We start from the raw sequence: 23663 nt of genomic DNA, 5'->3' as shown, positions 1-23663 counted from the left end.
TTTTCCTCACCCTTCTATGTGTCCAAGAGCCTAATCTTCCCTGGTCGTGTGACAAGAGCCTGGTTTTAGCTGAACTCAGGAGAAAGCTCTGCAACACTAAGTTCTGTTGGGTCCCAAGGATTTTGTTCCATAAGGCTAGATATTAAAGCCCTCCCCATGTCTACGTCTCTGACATCTACTTCTCTTTTATTAGTGATGTCCAAAGAGAAGGGAGGAGGAAGGATGAAAGGAAAGACAGAGAAGGAAGGAAGAGAGGAGAGGGGAAAGAAGAGTGACCGGCACAAGGGCTTGGAGATCCCTGAAGCTGTTTTCCTTTCTCCTCATCCCCACAGGGAGGGATCCACACCGTTATGGGGTTTTTGTTGTTGTTGTTGTTTTGTTTTTTTTGTTTTGTTTTTCCTTTTTTGCATCCCTTCATCACGGCATTCATTGTAGTGTACGGTAATTGTCTCTGAATGAAACAGCCTCTCTTTCCTGAGGCCTGGGTCTGTTTGTTTCATACCATCTTGTCCTTAACACACAGTGCTTGGTAAACAATACCTGTTAATAAACATTTGTTGAATGAATGAACGAACGAATGAATGAATGAATACTGCACTCTTTCGACTTGGTTAGAGACATGTCTTGTAGGCTGGCATGTACTTCACATAGCACTCTTAGATAGAGTTTTTATATGTTATTCCTTTGAAGGGAAAAGGAAGCCAGACAGTCAGGAGGAAAAAAAAAAAAAAAAAAAAAAGACATTCTGAAGAAGTAAAAACTACCCTTGTGGGTTTCAAAAAATGTCTGGGCTATTATGCCTGAAGCTGAAACATTAGGTCATATTTACTTTTTCTTTTCTACAAACAGCTTATAGGTTTTCTAAAAAACAAAAAACAGACAACGAAACCTCTTGTTACTTTCTGCATGCCTCCTTTCCATGTTATTTTCTTTTTGTAATGAAATCTTATGAGCATCTGTCCCTGAAATTCTGGCTCTTGATAATCTCTCTTTTATTTGCTTTGCTCTTCAAAGTTTATGCAAATTGTACATGGATCTTGTACCTTGCGCAGGGTTTTAATTAGCAAAAGGCCTATAAGTACTTGAAAAAATTTCAATGAGGACAGGGCTATCCTAGTCTCTATTACAGTTCCTGCAGGTAGGGCGATGCCTGACACATAGTAGGTGCTCAATAAATACTTAGAGAATGAATAAAATATGTGCTGTCTACCTTGATGACAGATATTATATCATAAGCACATTACTAACATTACTAGTTAATCCACCAACACCCTTGTGGTTAAGTGTGATTCTGTTCTTAAGATAAACAAGAAATAAGATAAAGGAACTAGCCGACGGTGGTAACTCAATGAGTCAGAATTCAAACCCAGTGCTGCCTGACTCCAAAGCCAGGCTCTCTCTGCATCACAGGCTACTAAGGGGACAGTGGCATGTGGCTTTAGTGAAGCTCATCCTGGGCATCTCCAGTAATCTGCCCAACCCCTTCCCTCCCCAGCTGCTCTTGGGGCCAGATCTCTGGCAACCTGCTTTGAATGACTTTGAGAACAAAAAAGTATGTGTTCAGTGGATGGCTGGATAAAGGGTTAGGTAAATGATAAAGACATGACAGTAAAATCAATGGATGGATACTTACATACAAACACATGCTCCTTCCCCTGCCTGTAATCCTGGTGTTGGGAGGCAGAGGTAAGGGGATCACTTGAGCCCAGGAGTTCAAGGTTACAGTGAGCTACGATCATACCACTGCACTCCAGCCTGGGTGACAGAGTGAGGTCCTGTCTCTAAAACACTTTCTTTAAAAAGATTTGCTGAATGAACAAACTGGGGTGTCCCCAAATATAAAGTGCTCCCCCTCTTTACAGAGAAAGGCTGTACCTACAGTAGCAGCCTGTCCATTTCAGTCTGGCAACGCATCCTTAAAAAAACAGATTGGCCTCTAAGTCTTCCCTGCCAGTTCCACCCCTGCTGCCTGCCCCACCAGGATGATAAAGGCCCTGAAGTCTTAAAAGCGAAGCATACTTTTGTGCTACAGTTTTTGCCCAGACCTCATTAATTCAGGAAGATGATATACTTCAGCCAGTGGAAAGATATCGAATGCGTGCAAAGCCTCTTTAATTGTGGGTTTCCTTTCGCTGTCTGCTTCCTTAATAAATTTGGAAACTATTTTATGTAAATTATATTTTCTAAATGAGGTTGTTGCATTTTCCTGCTCTAGGAGCTAGAGCAGAGATGGAGCAGAGCAGGATGGAGGAAAAAAACCACCTCATGAAAATGCTCCTTCCCTAGGAGGCGGCATTGCCCCTGCTTTTCTAGTCTTGGCCAAATTCCTCCTAAGGATGCTGCGTGTCAGTGTGAGCCTTGAGGATGGGAAGGCAGGAGAAAAATGGTGAGACAGAGATCTTGGCACCAGCAGTAACTTCAAGGGCAGGAAGTATAAACTAAGCCTGGAGATGCCTGGGGTAGGATTGGGTGGCTTTAATAAGGAAGATGTGTGGGCAAGAGGGAATGAAACTGAAATGGAGAAAAGGAAATGTTGATTCAGCCAGCAAGGCAGAGCTGGAAGAGCAGCCCAGTGGGGCCAGGAGCCCAAAGGGTGAGACGGCTCCCTAAGCTCCTTCTCCAGGTCACACTTGGCCTCAAAGCCAGAGTCCCTGCCCCTGCCACTCTACTTTTCCACCTGGTTGGTCCACACACACTTGTGGCCTGATGACTCTTCCTGAGACTTTGGGGCTGAGTTGCCTGGGTTCCATTCTTTGTTGTTGTTGTTGTTGTTGTTGTTTTGTTTTGTTTTGAGACAGTCTCACTCTGTCACCCAGGCTGGAGTGCAATGGCGCGATCTTGGCTCTCTGCAACCTCCGCCTCCCGGGTTCAAGCAATTCTCCTGCCTCAGCCTCCCAAGTAGCTGAGATTACAGGCACCTGCCACCATGCCCAGCTAATTTTTGTATTATTAGTAGAGATGGGGTTTCACCATGTTGGTCAGGCTGGTCTTGAACTCCTGACCTAAAGCAAACCACCGGCCTCGGCCTCCCAAAGTGCTGGGATTACAGGTGTGAGCTCCTACATCTGGCCTAATTTTTGTGTTTTTAGTAGAGATGGGGTATCACCATGTTGGCCAGGCTGGTTTCTAACTGCTGGCCTCAAGTGATCTGCCCACCTCAGCCTCCCAAAGTGCTGGGATTACAGGTGTGAGCCACCAGGCCCAGCATTTTGGGTTCCATTTTTCCCTTTTTCATTTTTGAGACGAAGTCTCGCTCTGATCCCTAAGCTGGAGTGCAGTGATGCGATCTCGGCTCACTGCAACCTCCGCCTCCCAGGTTCAAGTGATTCTCCTGCCTCAGCCTCCTGAGTAGCTAGGACTACAGGTGCGTGCCGCCATGCCTGGCTAATTTTAATTTTTGTGTTTTTAGTAGAGACAGGGTTTCACTATGTTGGCCAGGCTGGTCTCGAACTCCTGACCTTGTGATCTGCCTGCCTCAGCCTCCCAAAGTGCTGGGATTACAGGCTTGAGCCACTGCTCCCGGCCTTGGGTTCCATTCTTGCTCTGCAACTTACTAGCTGTATAACCTCAGGTATGTGTCTTAACCATTCTGTGCCTTGATTTTTTTTTATATCAACGAAATGCATATGACAATACGAGCCACATAGGATTATATGATTTATTCTCCCTCAAGCACTTAATAGGGCTTGGTACTTAATGAGTGCTACATAGGATTGGCTATCATTATCATCATCTTCATCATTATCTATCTTTATCAATGACAGCCTGTCACCCAAGCCAGAAATTTCAGAATATTTTCCGGTGGGGAATGGATTTTCCACTATATTCCCATCCTCAATTTCCTGAAAATTTCCCTCCTCAAGACTAAGACAAATAAAAGACAAACTAAAGAGGAAGGAGGCAGACGTAACATAGAGAAGGCGCTTGCAAAGCTTAGACTTGAAGCACATAAATGAAAGGTCTGACTCGCTGACCCAGAGTCCACTCTACAACAGTACCTAGGGGGGCGCAGCAAATTTCCAAATTTCCTTCAGCCCTGGCTTGAGCAACAGAAGCAAAGACAAATGACAACCCAAAGAGGACAGGACCCAGGGGATCTCCAGGGACTTCAGTGGACCAAGAAGCAGAGGAAGGAAGAAGGGAGGAAGAGAAAGAAGGTCTTCAGAGAGGAGATTTTGGTGCTGACTACAAGAGTGGCCACGGCCGTGTGTAAGGAAAAGAGGGCTAAGATTTCATGCTGGCTGTGGGGCTGGGATGATGGCTGCTTCTAGGGCAGCTGCTTCTGCCCCTCCTCCCTCTGTTGACCCTGTGTGAGTAGAAACTTGAAGTAAAATGACTGCTTGCATATTTTTCTGGACTCTGTGGGGGATTTACTGGAAAAGAGCAAGTCTGTTGGTTTATAGATATCATCACCCAGTCCCTCTACAGCAGGGGATTGAGGGCCTTGAAGGGCTGATTCGGAGCCACCAATAGAGGCCTGTGGGTCCGACAGGAGGCAGCCAATATGTGAAAGTCCCTGGGCTACAATCAGGGGCTTTATCAATGAAATTATAGTAAATGAGACATTCTAGACAAAACAATTTGGGGTGTATAGGGGCATATTTAATATCTGCCAACATACAGCCTCTTTGTTGAAGTCCCTTACAAGGGCTAGTTATTCAACTCTAAGTTTATTTAAAAATAAAAATCTAACCCATCATGGGCTACTTTTGGGGTGAGGGTAACCCAAAACTATTCGCTGTGATGCTCACAGTGAGACCTTTGTGTCCTGACTTTGAACTTAGAGCTGCTGCAATTTGCCTGCCTTTTTGATGTACAATTATGAAAACTAGTGGTTGGCTTAAAACCTTCTGAAATTAACAGCTAAAGACTTAGCTTCCCTGGGAGGGTAGGGGAGAACCCCTGCGGCGTGGTCAATGCCCGGTTATTGATAACTTATGCCTACAAAGCAAAGGAAGGTGAAGGAATGGAGACCTAAAAATATATCAACAAAAATAAATGCATTGTGAGGAAATTCCAAGCTCTATTAAATGCACTTTTGGTGAAAGAAGCCCTGCAGAGAATTTCTTAATAAACTTCAAGGAGGGGAGGTGTTTGGTCACTGGAGTAGCCTACATAAGCAATCGTGGTATTTGCGGAATGTCAAACTGCAGAATGCCAGAGATAATCATCCAGCTCCTACCACAACCATTTCTTATGCTAGAACAAGGTTTTGGACAGTGGTTTGGGGTTGACTGAGACTCATATCCTCACGTTAGAAGATCCCGTTAATGTCATAGACTCTCCCACTTGGAAAGAGTATGTGAGTGTAGACACTCCTGCATAGAGCCAAGGCTTCAAAACTTCAAGATCTGCAGCCAGAGAGACACTGTCCTTATTTTAGACACCTTGGTAACTCATTCCAAAGTCCAACAATACCCACATCCAGGAAATTCTTCTTCATGTTTAGCCTAAATCCCTCATGCTTCAATGTAAGCTCATTTCCTCTCCTTCAGTCCAAAACAGAAATAGGGAACAGCTGCTCTCCACCACTGGTTCATGTGCTTGAGGACTTTCATTTCATCCAACCCCCAAATCTTCTCTTCTCCAGAATAAATATTCCAAATCCCAGAAACATTCTCTGAGATTTACCCAAACCATGTGCCCGATTACTTTCTAAGTGCTTCCTTTAATTCCAAACACTTGTCCAAGGTACCGTCTCAGCCTTCTCTCTTGAACAACACACATTCGTTGGGTGATACGGAAGACTGAAAGTAACCAAGCTTCCTTCCAAAATCTAAAGAAGACTTCTTACCACCTCCAGATGCCTTGGCATTGCCAGTCTGAAGTTTCTTCTGTCTAGTTTCATCCTCAAAATCCCCATTGCCACAATAGCTGGATTTTTTTTGACTAACTGCACCAGATGCTGTGCTACACACTTTATATAGATCATCTCATTTAACATGTTGATATGGTTTGGCTGTGTCCCCACCCAAATCTCATCTTGAGTTGCAGCTCCCATAATTCCCATGAGTTGTGGGAGGGACCCGGTGGGAGATAATTGAATCATGGGGGTGGTTTCCCCCATACTATTCTCGTGGTAGTGAATTAGTCTCATGAGATCTGATGGTTTTATAAGTGGAAACCCCTTTCGCTTAGCTCTCATTCTGTCCTTGTGTGCCACCATGTAAGATGTGCCTTTCACCTTCTGCCATGATTGTGAGGCCTTCCTAGCCACGTGGAACTGTGTGTCCATTAAAGCTCTTTTTTTCTCTTTATAAATTACACAGTCTTGGGTATATCTTTATCAGCAGTGTAAGAACAGACTAATACACATGTACAACAACTCTGATGGATGTGTTTTTATCTTTTTTCATAGATGAGGAAATAACCTCGCAAGAACCCATTCCTAATAAGTGACTGGGATTGGAACCCAAGCTTGTCTGACACAGAACTGAGGCTCTTGCCACAATGCCAGGCTAACAGGTGGTTCCTGCTCCATAGAGTTCCATCAAGACAGAGATAATGAAAGGGCCAGAAATAGACCACAAGGAAAGCATCTCTCCAACTCTATTTCTGGAGTGCTGATCATGTCCTGTAGCTTTTTAATTTCATGCTTTGAAGCTGCTATGGAAAAATAACAAACTCTATTATCACATTTATGTTTAATTATGTCTGTACACACTTGTCTGTCCATTTTCATTACTCCTTGACTTGCTCCAAGGCGGGGACTTCAGCTTTGCTTTTATATTTTCAGCACCTAGCACGTGTCACCTACTGAGTAGACACTAGAAATATGGTTAGAATATGACTCACTGACTGGCTAGCTTAATGGATGAATGAATGAATGAAATACACACAAATCCACACATACTAGTTACTCCAATTCTCATATTCAGAAGGGCTTACAGATACATAGGGATCTCTTCGAATAAATGCTACTTTCCTTACTCCTACTCTCGCCACAAAGCTATTTGGGGGACATTAAACAGTTGGAAGATAAAGATTCTAATCTCATTTTCCCCTGCAACTCAACATGTGATCTTGGACAAGTCATTTGTTTTCTCATCTGAAAAATGAGGGAGTTTGGCCTGGATGATATTTAAGGTTCTTTCCAGTACTAAATTTCCATAATTCTATGGCTGCCTACCTACCATAATCACACTAATCTAAATAATCACAAAAAACACTACTTCATGCTGGAGGAACACAGTCATAATAAACTAAGCAAAACCAAATGCCCTTCAATATCCTGTTGTGAACTATAAAATGCCCCTTAAAATCACATTTTCCCCTTGAAACAGGATGTAGGAAAAATATTTTCCTATTAAATCCTTTTAAAGTGCAAGGGAAAGCATTTATTCTGTGATTTGCTGTCCAACTCAATAAAAAGTGGAGGATTCAGCCATCTTAATCATGGAAGATACTGTCAAAAAAGCAAAGGTGGTGGAAATTCAAGTTGGAAACCAAGATGCCATGCCAACAAAACAATGCACACGTTCTCTGGAGGGGATTTCCAAGTGTGTATCAAGCAGTTTATTTCTGCCATTATGTTGGGGAAACCAGTAAATGGGGTTTTATGAGGTGCTTTATGAAACTCCTGGGATGGACGAAGTCAGCCCTGGGAAGAAGTTGCACCAAACTTCCCAACCTGGGGGCCAGGAGAAGGAGGGGAGAGAGAGGCCTTGAACTTTGGTGACTGTTGATCACATTGTTGTGAGTTGATGCCTCTAAAATGGGGTGAACAGGGTGGGATAAGTACCTTAAAAGAGGCAGAAAGGACTAGAAGCTTTCAGAAGAACATTGCCTTGTGTTTGGATATTGGTGTGTCTCCTACTAGGTTAGATCCTCAAGGGGAAAAGGTTCTGTTTTCTTAATTTCTGTAGACCCTTGGAATATCACCAGAGCAGGCCTACAAACATTGAGAAATGGAAAAGAGTAGGTGGATCTCTCTGTCTTCCAGGAAGACACAAAAGGGGTGTCTACCCAGCTCATAATCACCCTCTCTTTTTATTGGAGCTACCTCCTTGTGGTAGACTGAATAATGGCCCCCAAAAAATGTCCAAGTCCTAACCCCTGAATGTGTGAATATGTATTTCACTTGGCAAGGGCACTCAGGTTGCAGATGGAATCTGTGATGTTGATCAGCTAGCCTTCAGATAGGGAGCTTATCTTGGACTATTTGGGTGGGCCCAATGTCATGACAGGCGTCCTTAAATGTGGAAGAGGGAGGCAGGACAGTCAGTGTCAGAGTGATGCAATGTGAGAAGATCTCCACCCATCATACCTGGCTTCGGAGAAGGAGTGTAGGGCCGTGAACCAAAGAACGTGGGCAGCCTCTAGGAGCTGGAGAAGGCAAAGAAGTGGATTCTCCCTCAGAGTCTCCAGAATGGAACACAGTCCTTCCAGCTCCTTGATTTTAGTCCAGTGAAACCCACATTAGACTTTGACCTCTATAACTGTAGGATAACAAATTCGCATTGGTTAAGCCACAATGTGATCATTTGTTATAGCAGCAATAAAATATTAACATATCCCCTCCCCACAAATCCCCAGCCAGAGAGTGTATCCTGACAGTCACATTGGACCCAGATGCTAAAGCCTAGCTGACCAGACCAGGGGAAGGTCTGTCTCAAGCTGGGCCAGTTTGGGACTTGGGATTGAGACATCAAGTTAGACCCTTTCTGTGACTAGGGGTATATTAGTGCATTTTCATCTACTGATAAAGACATACCTGAGACTAGGAAGAAAAAGAGGTTTAATTGGACTTACAGTTCCACATGGCTGAGGAGGCCTCAGAATCATGGCGGGAGGTGAAAGGCACTTCTTACATGGTGGCAGCAAGAGAAAACGAGGAAGCAGCAAAAGTGGAAACCCCTGATAAACCCATCAGATCTCATGAGACTTATTCACTATCATGAGAATAGCATGGGAAAGACCGGCCCTCATGATTCAATTACCTCCTCTTAGATCCCTCACACAACATGGGAATTCTGGGAGATACAATGCAAGTTGAGATTTGAATGGGGACATAGCCAAACCATATCATTCCGCCCCTGGTCCTTCCAAATCTCATGTACTTATATTTCAAAACCAATCATGCCTTTCCAACAGTTCCTCAAAGTCTTAAGTCATTTCAGCATTAACCCAAAAGTCCACAGTCCAAAATCTTACCTGAGACAAGGCAAGTCCCTTCCACCCATGAGCCTGTAACATAAAAAACAAGCTAGTTACTTCCTAAACACAATGGGAATACAAGTATTGGATAAATACAGTCATCCCAAATGGGAGAAATTGAACAAAACAAAGGGGTTACAGGGCCCATGCAAGTCCGAAATCCAGCAGACAGTTAAATTTTTTTTTTTTTTTTTTTTGAGACGTAGTCTCGCTCTGTCGCCCGGGCTGGAGTGCAGTGGCCTGATCTCAGCTCACTGCAAGCTCCGCCTCCCGGGTTTACGCCATTCTCCTGCCTCAGCCTCCCGAGTAGCTGGGACTACAGGCGCCCGCCACCTCGCCTGGCTAGTTTTTGTTTTTTTGTATTTTTTAGTAGAGACGGGGTTTCACTGTGTTAGCCAGGATGGTCTCGATCTCCTGACCTCGTGATCCGCCCGTCTCGGCCTCCCAAAGTGCTGGGATTACAGGCTTGAGCCACTGTGCCCGGCCTAAATTTTAAAGCTCTAAAATGATGTCCTTTGACTCTAGGTCTCATATCCAGGTCACACTCATGTAAGAAGTAAGTTCCCACGGTCTTAGGCATCTCTGCTCCTGTGGCTTTGCAGGGTACAGCCTCCTTCCCAGCTGCTTTCATGGGCTGGCATTGAGTGTCTGTGGCTTTTCCAGGTGCCTGGTGCAAGCTGTTGGTAGATCAACCATTCTAGGGGCTGGAGAAGAGTGGCCCTATTCTCACAGCTCCACTAGGCAGTGCCCCATAGGGACTCTATGTGGGGACTCCAACCCCACATTTCCCTTCCACACTGCCCTAGCAGAGGCTCTGCATGAGGGCTGTCATCCTGCAGAAAATTTATTCCTGGACATCCAGGCATTTCCATACATCTTCCGAAATCTAGGTGGAGGTTCCCAAACCTCACTTCTTGACTTCTGAGCACCTGCACGTTCAACACCAAGTGGAAGCTGCCAAGGCTTGGAGTTTCGACCCTCTGAAACCACAGCCTCAGCTATGTTGGCCCCTTTCAGCCATGGCTGGAGAGGCTGGGGTGCAGGCCACCAAGCCCTTAAGCTGCACAAAGCATGGTGATCCTGGGCCCAGACCACAAAACCACTTTTTCTTCTAGGGCCTCCAGGCCTGTGACAGGAGGGATTGACATGAAGGTCTCTGACATGGCCTGGAGACATTTTTCCCATGGTCTTGGAGATTAACATTGGGCTCCTTGCTACTTATGCAAATTTCTGCAGCCAGCTTGAATTTCTCCCCAGAAAATGGATTTTTCTTTTCTATTGCATAGTCAGGCTGCAAATTTTCTAAAGTTTTATGCCCTGCTTCCCTTATAAAACTGAATGCCTTTAACAGCACCCAAGTCACGTCTTGAATGCTTCGCTGCTTAGAAATTTCTTCCACTAGATACCCTAAATCATCTCTCTCAAGTCCAAAGTTCCACAAATCTCCAGGGCAGTGGCAAAATGCCACCAGTCTCTTTGCTAAAACATAGCAAGAATCAAATTTGCTTACATTCCCAAGGAGTTTCTCATCTCTATCTGAGACCGCTTCAGCCTGGATTTTATTGTCCATATCACTATCAGCATTTTGGGCAAAGCCATTCAACAAGTCTCTAGGGAGTTCCAAACTTTCCCACATTTTCCTGTCTTCTTCTGAGCCCTTCAAACAATTCCCATCTCTGCCTGTTACCCAATTCCAAATTCACATTCAAATTTTCGGGTATCTTTTCAGCAATGCCTCACTCTACTGATCCCAATTTACTGTATTAGTCTGTTTTCATGCTGCTGATAAAGATATACCCAAGACTGGGAAGAAAAAGAGGTTTAATTGGACTTTACAGTTCCACATGGCTGGGGAGGCCTCAGAATCATGGTGGGAGGCGAAAAGGACTTCTTACGTCAGCAAGAGAAAACAAGGAAGAAGCAAAAGTGGAAACCCCTGATAAACCCATCAGATCTCATGAGACTTATTCACTATCATGAGAATAGCATGGGAAAGACCGGCCCTCATGATTCAGTTACCTCCTCCTAGGTCCCTCCCATAACATGTGGGAATTCTGGGAGATACAATTCAAGTTGAGATCTGAATGAGGACACAGCCAAACTGTATTAAGGGGTATCTCATATATTAATAAATGTAGGCGTTGAGTGGGGCTCATGTTCAGCCGTAGGAACAGAGAAGCACAGAAAACTGACTTGAGGAGATGATAATGACAATGAGGGAGAGAGAGGCAGAAAGAGTTCTGGCAGCGTTCTGGTTTTTAGCTTCTCTCTGAGGTAATGTATGAGTCTGCAGAACACAGTCCTCAGCCAGGTCACTGCCTCCCACTGGCTCAGGTTAAAGGGTGAAGGCAAAAGACCAAATGTCCTCAGTTGATAGATTGCTTTGACCAACTGAAAAATGCAGACTGGCCGATGTTGCCTCAAAACTACATGACTAAGGCTGCTTCCATGGAGAGGTATAAAAAGGAAATCCCTACTCACAGAAATCAGGAGCAGTTAAAAGGGTTTGTCTGCATTTTTTAGACAGAGGCTCAGAGAGGTGAAGTAACGTGCCCAGAGTCACACAGTTGGTGAGTTGGGCGGCTGAATTCAAACCCAAGTCTTTCCATCTCTGCATCTCAGGTTGTAGGGGTGTTGTGTTTTTGTTTCCTATTAGTCATCCTCTGTTAACTGTTTCCTGGACTTCTGTTTTAACTAGAAAGAACTCAGAGATCTGATAAATATCCCTTAGGTACCCTATAAAAATTCCATGGGTATTACAATACTCCAGGCTACCACTGTCCTGAGAGGAAAAAAAGTCAATGTGTGATATAGTTGAGGCTGGTCTAGGCTTACAGTGTGCAGAGGCCTACAGGCCAAAGGCAGGATGGCGGTTAATTGGGCAGTGATGTCCCCTTCTCTCTTCTGAGGGCCTTTGTTCGCTAGTGCCCACCTCCGAGTAGCTCTGGGAGTAGAGAGCAGTGATGATGGATGCTCAGCTGCCCTTTGGCCTCCATCTTTGCCTGCTGGCTGGGCTCGTGTGATTCCCAACTGAATTGTGACTCTTGGCTTCAAGGATATTTGTGGAGCTCGAAGACCATCCTGCATGGTCAGAGTAAAGGGATGCTGACAGGATGGTTTTAATGCAGGGTGGTCTTAGTTCTGAGAGATTGCTGCCTCCAAAGCCGGACTCTTGGGCTGTGCCACACTGTGTGCATGTCATGCTGAGCCCCCTTGCACTTGCTGGGCTTTGTATTCCTGAATACTAATTTGGAGCAAGAGACAACTGAGTCTTCTTGAGGGCTAGAAGGGAGGAGTGGGGGTCATCCCCAAGGCCATTGCTGATGGCAGGAAACACCACAAACTGAGAAGCAGTTAGTTTTTAACCCTTGTGTCTCACCACAACCAAACACACACATGCGCGTGCACACACACACACACACACACACGTCTTCCCATGTGAAAATCAACAAAAAGACATGTCTTCCTTAACTTCCTAAGTCAAGCTTCTCATGGTGATTGCCTGAAATATGACAGGTAAGAGTTCAAATCACACGTAAATGCCCCATCAACTTTGCTCTTTCTAACCTGACCTCTTGAAATTTAGTCGGATGGACTCAGGATGACAAAAGAAGAATCCTTGACATCTTGGCACCTGTTTTGTCCCTGTGCTGACTCTTGTTATCCAGTGGCTCCTAATGTTGAAGTTCTGGAGGCAACTTGTTGTTCACTATCCCTGGGACTGACTTGGCTGTGTGGGCAACTGTCTCCTTCCTCTCTCTGCACTTACTTGAACTGCTTAGAATGGGCTTTCTTTTATTCATTTTTGAGACAGAGTCTTGCTCTGTCACCCAGGCTGGAGAGCAGTAGCATGATCTCGGCTCAACTGCAACCTCTGCTTCCCAGGTTCAAGTGACATGCCTCAGCCTCCCGAGCAGCTGGGACTACAGGTGTGCGCCACCATGCCCGCTAATTTTTGTATTTTTAGTAGAGACGGGGTCTCGTGATGTTGGTCAGACTGGTCTTGAATGCCTGACCTCAGGTGATCCACCCACCTTGGTCTCCCAAAGTGCTGGGATTACAGGCGTGAGCCACCGTGCCCAGCTGAATGGTCTTTCTAGACTGAGAAGGGCAGCTCCTTGGGTGCAGACACTCCAGATACCACAGCCGCTGGCAGAACTGCCATACAAGCTCTCTCCTATCTTCTGCATTCAAATAGCTCCTAAATAGAGAAGTTGGAAACAAGAGTTGAGTATGTCTACCTTCTCTGAGTCACACATGGAGAGTGAAATATTTGTTGCACGGACACCCTTTCTGCTGCACATTTGATGAAAAGAGCCCATCTTGGTGTGCTTTTTGGTTAGATTCAGTTCATTCTGGCCTCCAGTTTTCCTTGTGGGACAGGGGGCCTGGTCAGTTGTGATTCTCCAAGGGGAGATCAAATAAGAGATGGGGAAGGAAAGAAGAGCACCAGGCTAGGCAGCTGCAGGACTAATCAACCACAAGAAAGGTACAGACCCAGTGAAGCTGAAGGTGGCTTACCTGCAGGGCTGAGAACCCAAACAGGGGCTGAGGGCCACACCCAGGAAGTAGAGAATAGGTAATGGAGGAAGGATGGGCAGGGAAAAGAGTTAGGGTGCACATTAATTTCCTATGGTTGCAGTAACAAATGACCACAAGCAGAAATTTGTTTTTTACAGTCCTGAAGGACAGAAGTCCAAAATCAAGGTGTTGGCAGGGCCACGCTCCCTTCAGAGACTCCAGGGGAGAATTCTTCCTTGCTTCCTCCGGTTTCTGGTGGTCATCAGGATTCACGGGCCTGTGGCTGTATCTCTCCAGTATCTGCCTCTGTCTTCACATGGTCTTCTATTCTATGTGTCTGTTTTAAAGATATTTGCTATTGGATTTAGGGCTCACCAGGATAATCCAAAATCATTTCTTCATTTCAAGGTCCTTAATTTAACTATATCTGGAAAGACTTCCTTTCCTAGTAAGGTCAGGTTCATGGGTTCTAGGGATCAGGATATGGACATATCTTTTGGGCATAGCCAACATTTAGCTCATTACAGGGTGGGAGGAGACAGAAAGTAGGATAAAACAAGCCAGTAGGCCAGGGCAAGAGGCTCAGGATCCAGAACAAGAATCAGGTAGGAATGAGGTAGTGGCAGCCCCTCCTTTAGGTACCCTCTGTGTATTAGTCCGTTTTCATATTGCTGTAAAAATACTACCTGAGACTGGGTAATTTATAAAGGAAAGAGGCTTAATTGACTCACAGTTCTGCATGGCTGGGGAGGCCTCAGGAAACTTATAATCATGGTGGAAGGCGAAGGAGAAGCAGGTACCTTCTTCACACGGCAGCAGGAGAGAGAGAGTGAAGGGGCAAGAGCCCCTTATAAAACCATCAGATTTCATGAAAACCCACTCACTATCATGAGAACAGCATGAGGGACACTGCCACCGTGATCCAATCACCTCCCACCAGGTCCCTCTCCTGACACATGGGGATATAATTCCGATCACAATTCGAGATGAAATTTGGGTGGAGTTATAGCCAAACCATATTACTTCAACGGGTGGTTGGGGGACAAAGGCCACACCTCAAAGGGCTGGACCATGACAACCTCCTGTTTGCTTCCTGACTTTCCCTCCCTTTTTGCGCACATCTGTTTCAAAGCTAAACTTCTGGGGGAGCTGCCGGAAGAAACCCACCTTGGGCCGAGCTCAATGGCTCATGCCTGTAATTCCAGCACTTTGGGAGGCCGAGGTGGGTGGATCACCTGAGGTCATGAGTTCGAGGCCAGTCTGGCCAACATGGTGAAACCCTATCTCTACTAAAAATACACATTCCCCCCAAAAATTAGCTGGGCATGGTGGAGGACATCTGTAATCCCAGCTACTTGGGAGGCTGAGGCAGGAGAATTGCTTGAACCCAGGAGGTGGAGGTTGCAGTGATCCGAGATCACGCCATTGCACTCCAGCCTGGGCAACAAGAGCAAAACTCTGTCTCAAAAAAAAAAAAAAAAAAAAAAACAAAAGAAACCCACCCTGAATTCTTTATCTAGGTTCCCTATTGGGAACAAAAGTTTCTTCTTTGAGCTTCTCATCCCTAGAGTCAGGGTCCTTTCCAGAGTCCTTGAGGGGAAAAAAATGGTTTTCAATGAATTTCATTAAGTTTACTTCCTAATGTGAAGGTATATGTTTTTGAAGGCCTTTCCTCTTGCGTTATAAATTCTACCCTGCCATGGTCACAGTCTTCCAAGGTTTCTGCCACTCTGACCCTGCCAGCCTGGTCTTTTCCACTGGTTAGGTTTAGGCACAACTGTTCTTTCCTCTCCATGCTTCATTCACTGAGGAATAATACTATTAAGATGGTGAGTGTAGAATACATCTAACATTCTTGTTTTGGTAGATACCTAGATGTTGGTTGTCATCAGTCAGGACAGGCTAATGCTGCTGCAGTTAACAAACACCCACAAATCTGTGGACAATTCTCAATCTTAGTAAATGTCTGTGATGGTTAATATTGAGTGTCAATGCCAAACAAATGGAAGAACATTCCATGCTCATGGATAGGAATAATCAATATTGTGAAAATGGCCATACTGCCCAAAGTAATTTATAGATTCAATGCCATCCCCATCAAGTTACCAATGACTTTCTCCACAGAATTGGAAAAAACTACTTTAAAGTTCATGTGGAACCAAAAAAGAGCCTGCACTGCCAAGACAGTCCTAAGCCAAAAGAACAAAGTTGGAGGCATCACGCTACCTGACTTCAAACTATACTACAAGGCTACAGTAACCAAAACAGCATGGTACTGGTACCAAAACAGAGATATTGACCAGTGGAACAGAACAGAGCCCTCAGAAATAATACCAAACATTTACAACCATCTGATTTTGACAAACCTGACAAAAACAAGAAATGCGGAAAGGATTCCCTATGTAATAAATGGTGCTGGGAAAACTGGCTAGGCATATGTAGAAAGCTGAAACTGGATCCCTTCCTTACACCTTATATAAAAATTAATTCAAGGTGGATTAAAGACTTAAATGTTAGACCTAAAATCATAAAAACCCTAGAAGAAAACCTAGGCAATATCATTCAGGACGTAGGCATGGGCAAGGACTTCATGTCTAAAACACTAAAAGCAATGGCAACAAAAGCCAAAATTGACAGATGGGATCTAATTAAACTAAAGAGCTGCACAGCAAAAGATGGTAGTTTCATCAGAGTGAACAGGAAACCTACAGAATGGTAGAAAATTTTTGCAATCTACCCATCTGACAAACGGATAATATCCAGAATCTACAAAGAACATAAACAAATTTACAAGAAAAAAATCAAACAACCCCATCAAAAAGTGGGCAAAGGATATGAACAGACACTTCTCAAAAGAAGACATTTATGCAGGCAACAGACACAAGAAAAAATGCTCATCATCACTGGCCATCAGAGAAATGCAAATCAAAACCACAATGAGATACCATCTCACACCAATTAAAATGGCGATCATTAAATAGTCAGGAAACAACAGGTGCTGGAGAGGATGTGGAGAAATAAGAACACCTTTACACTGTTTTTGGGAGTGTAAACCAGTTCAACCATTGTGGAAGACAGTGTGGTGATTCCTCAAGGATCTAGAACTAGAAATAACATTTGATCCAGCCATCCCATTACTGGGTGTATACCCAAAGGATTGTAAATCATGCTGCTATAAAGACACATGCACACGTAAGTTTATTGTGGCACTATTCACAATAGCAAAGACTTGGAGCCAACCCAAATGCCCATCAATGATAGACTGGATTAAGAAAATGTGGCACATACACACCACGGAATACTATGCAGCCGTAAAAAAGGATGAGTTCATGTCCTTTGTAGGGACATGCATAAAGCTGGAAACCATCATTCTCAGCAAACTATCAGAAGGACAGAAAACCAAACACCGCATGTTTCAGATGGCCTATTGTGGGACCTCACCTTGTGACCGTGTGAGTCAATACTCCTTAATAAGCTCCCCTTTATATATACATCTATCCTATTTGTTCTGTCCCTCTAGAGAACTCTGACCAATACAATGTCCTTGGTTGGCTATGCTCCATGTCATATTTACTTAAGGACTCAAGCTGATGGAACATTGGAACATTAGGGGTTGTCACAGCAAAGGGAAAAGAGAGCATGGTGAATCATACATTAGCTCCTAAATTCGCTGCCCAGAAATGAGACGTTGGTTTTCACTGGCAGCCTACATCTAGTCTCCTTGTATAGGAGTTTCTGCTGTAGGGAGCAATATTTAGGGATGCCAATACAGTTGATCCTTGATGACTCCTCCACCCTTCACAGTTGGAAATTCGTGTATAACTTCTGACTCCCTAACATCTTAACTAATAATAGCCTACTGTTGACCAGAATCCTTATCAATAACATCAACAGTCGCTTAACACATATTTTGTATGTCATATGTATTAGATATTGTATCCTATCGATAAAGTAAGCTAGAGAAAATGGTATTAAGAAAATAATCAGAAGGGAAAATAAATTTACTATCCATTAAATAGAAGTGAATCATCAGAAAGTAAAGGTCTTCATCCTCACCATCATCACATCGAGTAGGCTGAGGAGCAGGAGGGGTTGGTCTTGCTGTCTTAGGGGTTGCAAAGGCAGAAGAAAGTCTGAGTATTAGTGGTCGCATGCAGTTCAAGCCTGTGTTGTTCAAGAGTCGACTGTGTATTTTTCAGAACAGTGTCTGGCCCAATGAATGTTTGCTGAATGCATAAAGAAAACATAATTTGTGTACTACATCCAACTGGGCAGTTGAGTACTACGTCCAACAGGCCAGGCATGGTGGCACGCACCTATAGTCCCAGACACTCAGGAGGCTGAGCGGGGAGAATCATTTGAACCCTGGAGATGCAGTAGTATACTCTTATATTTCTGCTCATCCTTTTAATCCACATCCCCTCTCAGCTTTATGGGGCTTAATATAGTTATTAGTCAACTGTCAACTGAAGTCATTTTGCTCTTTGAAATTAAAGAATAAACACAAAATTTACAAAGCGCAACCCCATATCCCACGGTCTGTGGAAAGTTCAGCAGCCACCTCAAGATCTTTGTGACTTATCTAGGAATTTTATGCCCTCTGGTCACTTGTGGATTTACAACCTGATGTTTTGAGCTCAACTTGGGTCTTATATCCACCACAATCTTCTCTGCTCTTGCAAATCCAGACAGAAAACTTAGATTTTTGTCCCTACCCTTCTACCCAAAATATCCAACTGCAACAAACACGCTGTTCACACAAGGCACCACTCACTGAAGGCTTGATGTAGTTCAGCCTCCCTCCCACTCAAAGATCCTTCCCAGTTACCTACTTTGTACTTTCCTGGCCCCCTCCCTGGGTTCTGGCTTCTCTTTTTCTCCCCTCAATTCAATCCCCCTCACTTTACTATGCAGGGCAATCTCTCTTTCCTTCTACTCTGCCCCAAGCTTAACTTTGCATAGCCAAAAACTGATTAATGTCTGGATTAAACAAAGGGCCATTTATGCAAGATAGAATCATTGGCAGAGGTTTTGTAATTTCTTTCTCTTTTCCGCAGTAGGTGGAAGAAAGCTGTATGGAAATTCATTTTCCTTAAACTGCAAGAAGTGGCTACAGTTTGGGTTTAAATAATCTTTTCCTGGCTAGGTGAGGTGGCTCACGCCTGTAATCCCAGCACTTTGGGAGGCAGAGGCGGGAGGATCACAAGGTCAGCAGATGGAGACCATCCGGGCTAACACGGTGAAACTCCATCTCTACTAAAAATACAAAAAAAAATAATTGGGCGTGGTGGCGGGCGCCTGTAGTCCCAGCTACTGGGAAGGCTGAGGCAGAAGAATGGTGAACCCGGGAGGCGGAGCTTGCAGTGAGCCGAGATCGTGCCACTGCACCCCAGCCTGGGGGACAGAGTAAGACTCCGTCTAAAAAAAAAAAAAAAAACTTTTCCTTCCTCCTTTCTGGTAAATATACACTTTCTTGACATCTATTTCTGATAAACTTTATTTCTTTAACACAGTGGTTCTCAAACTTTTGGTCTCAACTCTTTTGCACACTTAAAAATTATTAAGGGCTCTAAACAATTTTTGTTTATATTGACATTATCGACATTCACTATATGAGAAATTAAAAACTTTTGATGTTTTTGAAAATCTTTTTTTTGAAGTCTGGCTTAATAGAAAACAGCTGTTCTGCATTTATTCCGTTGCAATATCACAGTCTAGCAAACTCAACTGTATGCAACTCATGAGAAAGTGAGAGTGAAAAGGCAAATAACATCTTAGTATTATGAAAATATTTTTATATTGACCATTAAAACCACTATTTTAATACACATTCTACTTGTGCATCCTCTTTATGAAAAAAAAAAATCTTGAAGAAATCAATGAGATTTTGAATATCCTTAGGCCAGGCATGGTGGCAAGTGCCTAAAGTTCCAGCTACTCAGGAGGCGGAGCCGGGGAGGATCGTTTGTGCCCTGGAGTTCCAGTCTGTAATGAGCTAGGATGGCGCCTCTGAATAGCCACTGCAATCCAGCCTGGGCAACATAGCAGACCCCCATCTCAAAAAACAACACAAAACAGAACCATGAACCAAAAATGCAGAAGAAACTCATTGACTGACTTGTCAATTTTAATAGCTATGGCTCAAGACGGTACAATTAAAAACTATGCATGAAGGAAGAACAGAATCCAGCGACATTAGGGCCACTCTTTCACCTTTGCCTCCATCTAAAGTTCCTATTCATCCTTCAAATCTCTGCACAGGTGACGCCTTTTCTCTACAGCCTCTTCCATCACCACAAATACGAGTGATTATAATAATAACATTATTAACGATTACTACCATTTATTGGCCACTTACTAGGAGCCAAGCAACATCAAAATACAGCACGCGTCAGCTCACTTAATTTTCACAGTAAACTCCGAGGAGGATGCTGGCTTCACTTTACAAAGAGGTGACTGAAGGGTGGAGAAGAAAGACCTCTGGCCTCTAGCTCTATGCCTTGCACATCTGCTCTGTCTCAGCACTTATTGCACCCCGAGGGTCACCGTCCAAGTGCCTCTGTCCTGCTCAAGGTGAGTCCTTGCAGTCAAAGGTCAAGGGTGGCTCGCCTCCACGTCCCCCGCAACCAAACCGCCCGCTCTCAGTGAGGGAGCCACCAGAAGGGAAGGAGCCTCCCAGCTTCCCGGTCCTCACGCTCCCGGAGCCCACACGCCCCAAAAAAGCACAGGAGAGCTCGCTGAGCTCTCCGCGCTGCTAAATCCTCCAAGCTTTGCCGGGAGAAAGAGGTGCCCGTGAGTTCGTCGCGGGGTTCCTCCTCCGCCAGGTGCGCCGCTGAGTTCGGAACCTTTTTCCTCCCGCCGCGGTAGCGGGGCTCAGGCCGGAACCTTTCTTCTCGCATCGCAGTTGCCGGTGGGGAGGAGTGCGGGGCAGGACCAGTCCTCCAGCGGCCGGGTTCTCGCCGCGGTCGCCGGCTGCTTACGTGAGCGGGCCCAGTGTGGGGCTGCGGGTACGGGTCGCTATGGCCGTGGACATCACGCTGCTATTCCGGGCCAGCGTCAAGACCGTGAAGACGCGGAACAAGGCGCTGGGAGTGGCGGTGGGCGGCGGGGTCGATGGCAGCCGGGATGAGCTGTTCCGCCGGAGCCCCCGGCCCAAGGGCGACTTCTCCAGCCGGGCCCGCGAAGTGGTGAGCTGGTTGCTATGGAAACGGCGGGTTGAGGAGGGGGCAGTCCTGCGACAGGGACCCCGAGCCCCAAACCACACCCCGTCCCGTAAGCATTGTGTGAAGGAGGTGGCCCCAAGGGGGACAGGAGAGTTGGCCTCAGAGACCAGACAGCTTTTTGGGGAAGGAACAGCCTTATTTTAAGGAAGGGGGACGCATATTGGGGAACAGATTTCTCCTGCGGCGGCGGGGGTTGGGGGACGAGGAAGGAGACCCTCAGAAATCTCTATCTGGAAAGTGCACGGGCGGCTTTGTGAGGTCATGAGTTCGCCGTCACTACAGACTTGCACTCAGGGGAAACCTCACTGTCCTTCACTTCCTGTTGCAGAACTGACCACACCGTATTTGCCTGTGCTCTTTACTTGTCTGCCTCCCATCCCCAGTTGCGATTAAAAACCATATTCAACCGAACTCTTTCTTCCCTTTGTCTCCGCGATAAGTAGGGCTCAGTTCCTCTTGAGACGAGTTTAGGGTCATCTTTCGCAAACACGGTGTTACAGTCATCTCAACTACTTTCTGTTCCCTGATCAGAGCAGGTGTCCCTTCATCTCTCTGGGAACAGGAACCTTTTCCTTAAGGACAGGGACAGTTGTTTTCATCTCACAATGCATGACTCATAGCATTGCTTAGTAAATGTTTGTTGAATGAATGAATGAACAAAATGGCTGTCTTTCCCGTTAAACAGAAAATTCCATAAGGGGAGAGATGTTTGTCTTGTTCCCTTTTGTGTCCGTGACACCAAGGAGGGATCTAGGTTTTGTGGGGCCGAAAGTTTTTATAGTTATGTCTGCCGTCTTTAAGAAATAAAAATCACCAAGAGAGATTCAGAGCTTTGGAAGATGGAAGTGAGGGACCCCGAAGCTAAAACCTCATTAATTTCACAGTAAATCCTACTCTGCTTGGCATACACTTGGCACTGCATAGACACTCAGATATTTTCGAATGAATGTATGCATGCATGCATTAATGACAGTTAGCAGAGGATACTTGAACATCAGAAAGGGGTTGGACCAGATGAATACACTCTCCCTATTGATGAACATCTATGAAGCACCTACTTTCTGACCAGCCTCATGTTAGAGTAATATGATGTAAAAGGAGTAGTGGAGTAGACGGACATAGACATAAAACAAGTGCCATAAAGCCTTGCAAGTGTTATGTAGGGCACAAAGAAGAATGTGGTCAGTTCTACCTGAGGATCAGAAAAGGCTTTATAGAGGTGATGATGCCCAAAACAAATCTTGAAAGAGGATTAGTTGGCTCCAGTGCAGAAGGGCATCTCAGGCTAAAAGAATAGTATGCGCTAAGATGTGGAGGTGTGTAAGAGTCTGATACAAGTTGGTTCAATAAACATTTGAGTCAGACTGGTATGTGGGACTCTCATAAAAATTGGACCGGGAGAGATCTTAAAGGGCTTTGTATATCACTGCGGAGTTTGAATTTTGCCCTCTAGGCCGTCAGATGTTATATGGTAGAGAAAGTACCAGAGAAGGAGCCAGGAGACCAGGTTGTTGTCTGAACCCTGCAACTGTTAGCTATATGATTTCATTAAGCAAGTGTCAAGACCTCAGTTTATTTACCTGTAAATGGTCCTTCTTTTTCTCCTCCTCCTTTTAAAAAACTACCTTGGTCCTCTATATATAACAAATTAAAGTGGAAGCTTCCTAGGCTGAAATGAGAGGAAGAGAAACAGGACACTCTCCCTCCCAGTTTGGCCTAAGCACTTCCTGGGGTTCCTTTTGTAGAACCGTGGTATGAATATCACAGTATTGGCGTTGTAAGGGTCCCTTCTGACTCTGAAACCACTGATTTATGAACACTGTGCTAATTTTGAGTCCTGCTCAGGGAAAGGGGGGATTTGGGAATGGTCGAGACAAGAGGCACAGTTGAGTTGGCAAGCCCTTTGGATAGCCCTGTGATCACTTCCACCTCTCCCTGAGTGGTGAAAATGTGTTTTAGACTTTTGAGTTAATGGGCCTCAGGGACAGTAACAGTCCTGTAGGGTGCTGAGTTCCCTGTCACTGGAAGTAATTAAACAGAGTGATGACTGCTTTTCAGAGATGTTTGAGAAGAACTTTGTGCATATGTCATAGGTTTGGACCACGTGACAGTGAAACTTCCAATTCTGCTATGTATTGATGTGAGTAGGTGTCACATTACCTTAAGTGAGTACATGGGCTGTGTTGTTCAGGGACACTGTCCCCCTGACGTAGAGGAAACATACATTCTTTTAAGCAATTTTGATTTTGTGTTGTCATTGCTTTGCGTATTATCTCCTGTTCTTCCAACCATTCCCCACTCCCCATCTTCTCTTGTGGGAATTTTAACTAGAAGAGCTAGTGATGGATGTCCTGTGCTTTCACTATGATTAGATGTGTCAAAAGTTTGCCTGTTATTTTGTTTGGCCTGGATTCCTTATACAGAAAAGTCTGGTCAATACCAGAAGCACATATTCTAATTCAGGTTTAGCCCTGGTTGTCAGACTTAATGAAATGTAATAAGTTATAGTATGCCTTTTGGTAAGTGCCTTCCTTGAAGCATTTGCTGTTACTTCTAGGATGCGTTTTAATCTGGTTCAATTTCTGTTCTTCCATTCCATTCCTCTAATACATGCCTGATGCCAGATTTCCATCTCACTGAATTGTTGTAAAGGTTATATTAAGTTTCATAAAATTGCATTGAAACTAAATCTTCCTTCCCTACCTCCCACCAATAGACTGATTTCTTCTGCATCATTCTTTTAAACATTTAACTTTTATGTTC

At 44.7% G+C, this 23663-nt stretch overlaps 1 protein-coding gene and 1 long non-coding RNA gene across 4 annotated transcripts in view; one reads left to right on the top strand and one right to left on the bottom strand.

Annotated features, from left to right (window-relative positions):
- Positions 1–6331: 6331 nt before the first annotated feature.
- On the bottom strand, positions 6332–20534 carry LOC126955542 (uncharacterized). Its single transcript, XR_007725963.1, has 4 exons — positions 20036–20534; positions 13191–13357; positions 8267–9186; positions 6332–7709 (listed from the first exon to the last, which is right to left on the bottom strand). It is a non-coding gene; the product is annotated as an uncharacterized LOC126955542 (long non-coding RNA).
- A 60-nt stretch (positions 20535–20594) lies between these two features.
- The window catches only part of STX18 (syntaxin 18), a 124745-nt gene continuing 121676 nt past the window's right edge, over positions 20595–23663 (top strand). For all 3 annotated transcript variants that reach the window (XM_050792195.1, XM_050792194.1, XM_050792196.1), the window contains exon 1: positions 20595–20864. In XM_050792195.1, coding sequence (XP_050648152.1) covers positions 20697–20864 — 168 coding nt within the window. In that variant the 5' untranslated portion in view covers positions 20595–20696. The remainder of the gene's footprint in view (positions 20865–23663) is intronic.

Source organism: Macaca thibetana, chromosome 5 (assembly GCF_024542745.1).
Source record: "Macaca thibetana thibetana isolate TM-01 chromosome 5, ASM2454274v1, whole genome shotgun sequence".
Taxonomy (NCBI): Eukaryota; Metazoa; Chordata; class Mammalia; order Primates; family Cercopithecidae; genus Macaca; species Macaca thibetana.
This window is presented reverse-complemented; position numbering and strand designations above follow the sequence as displayed.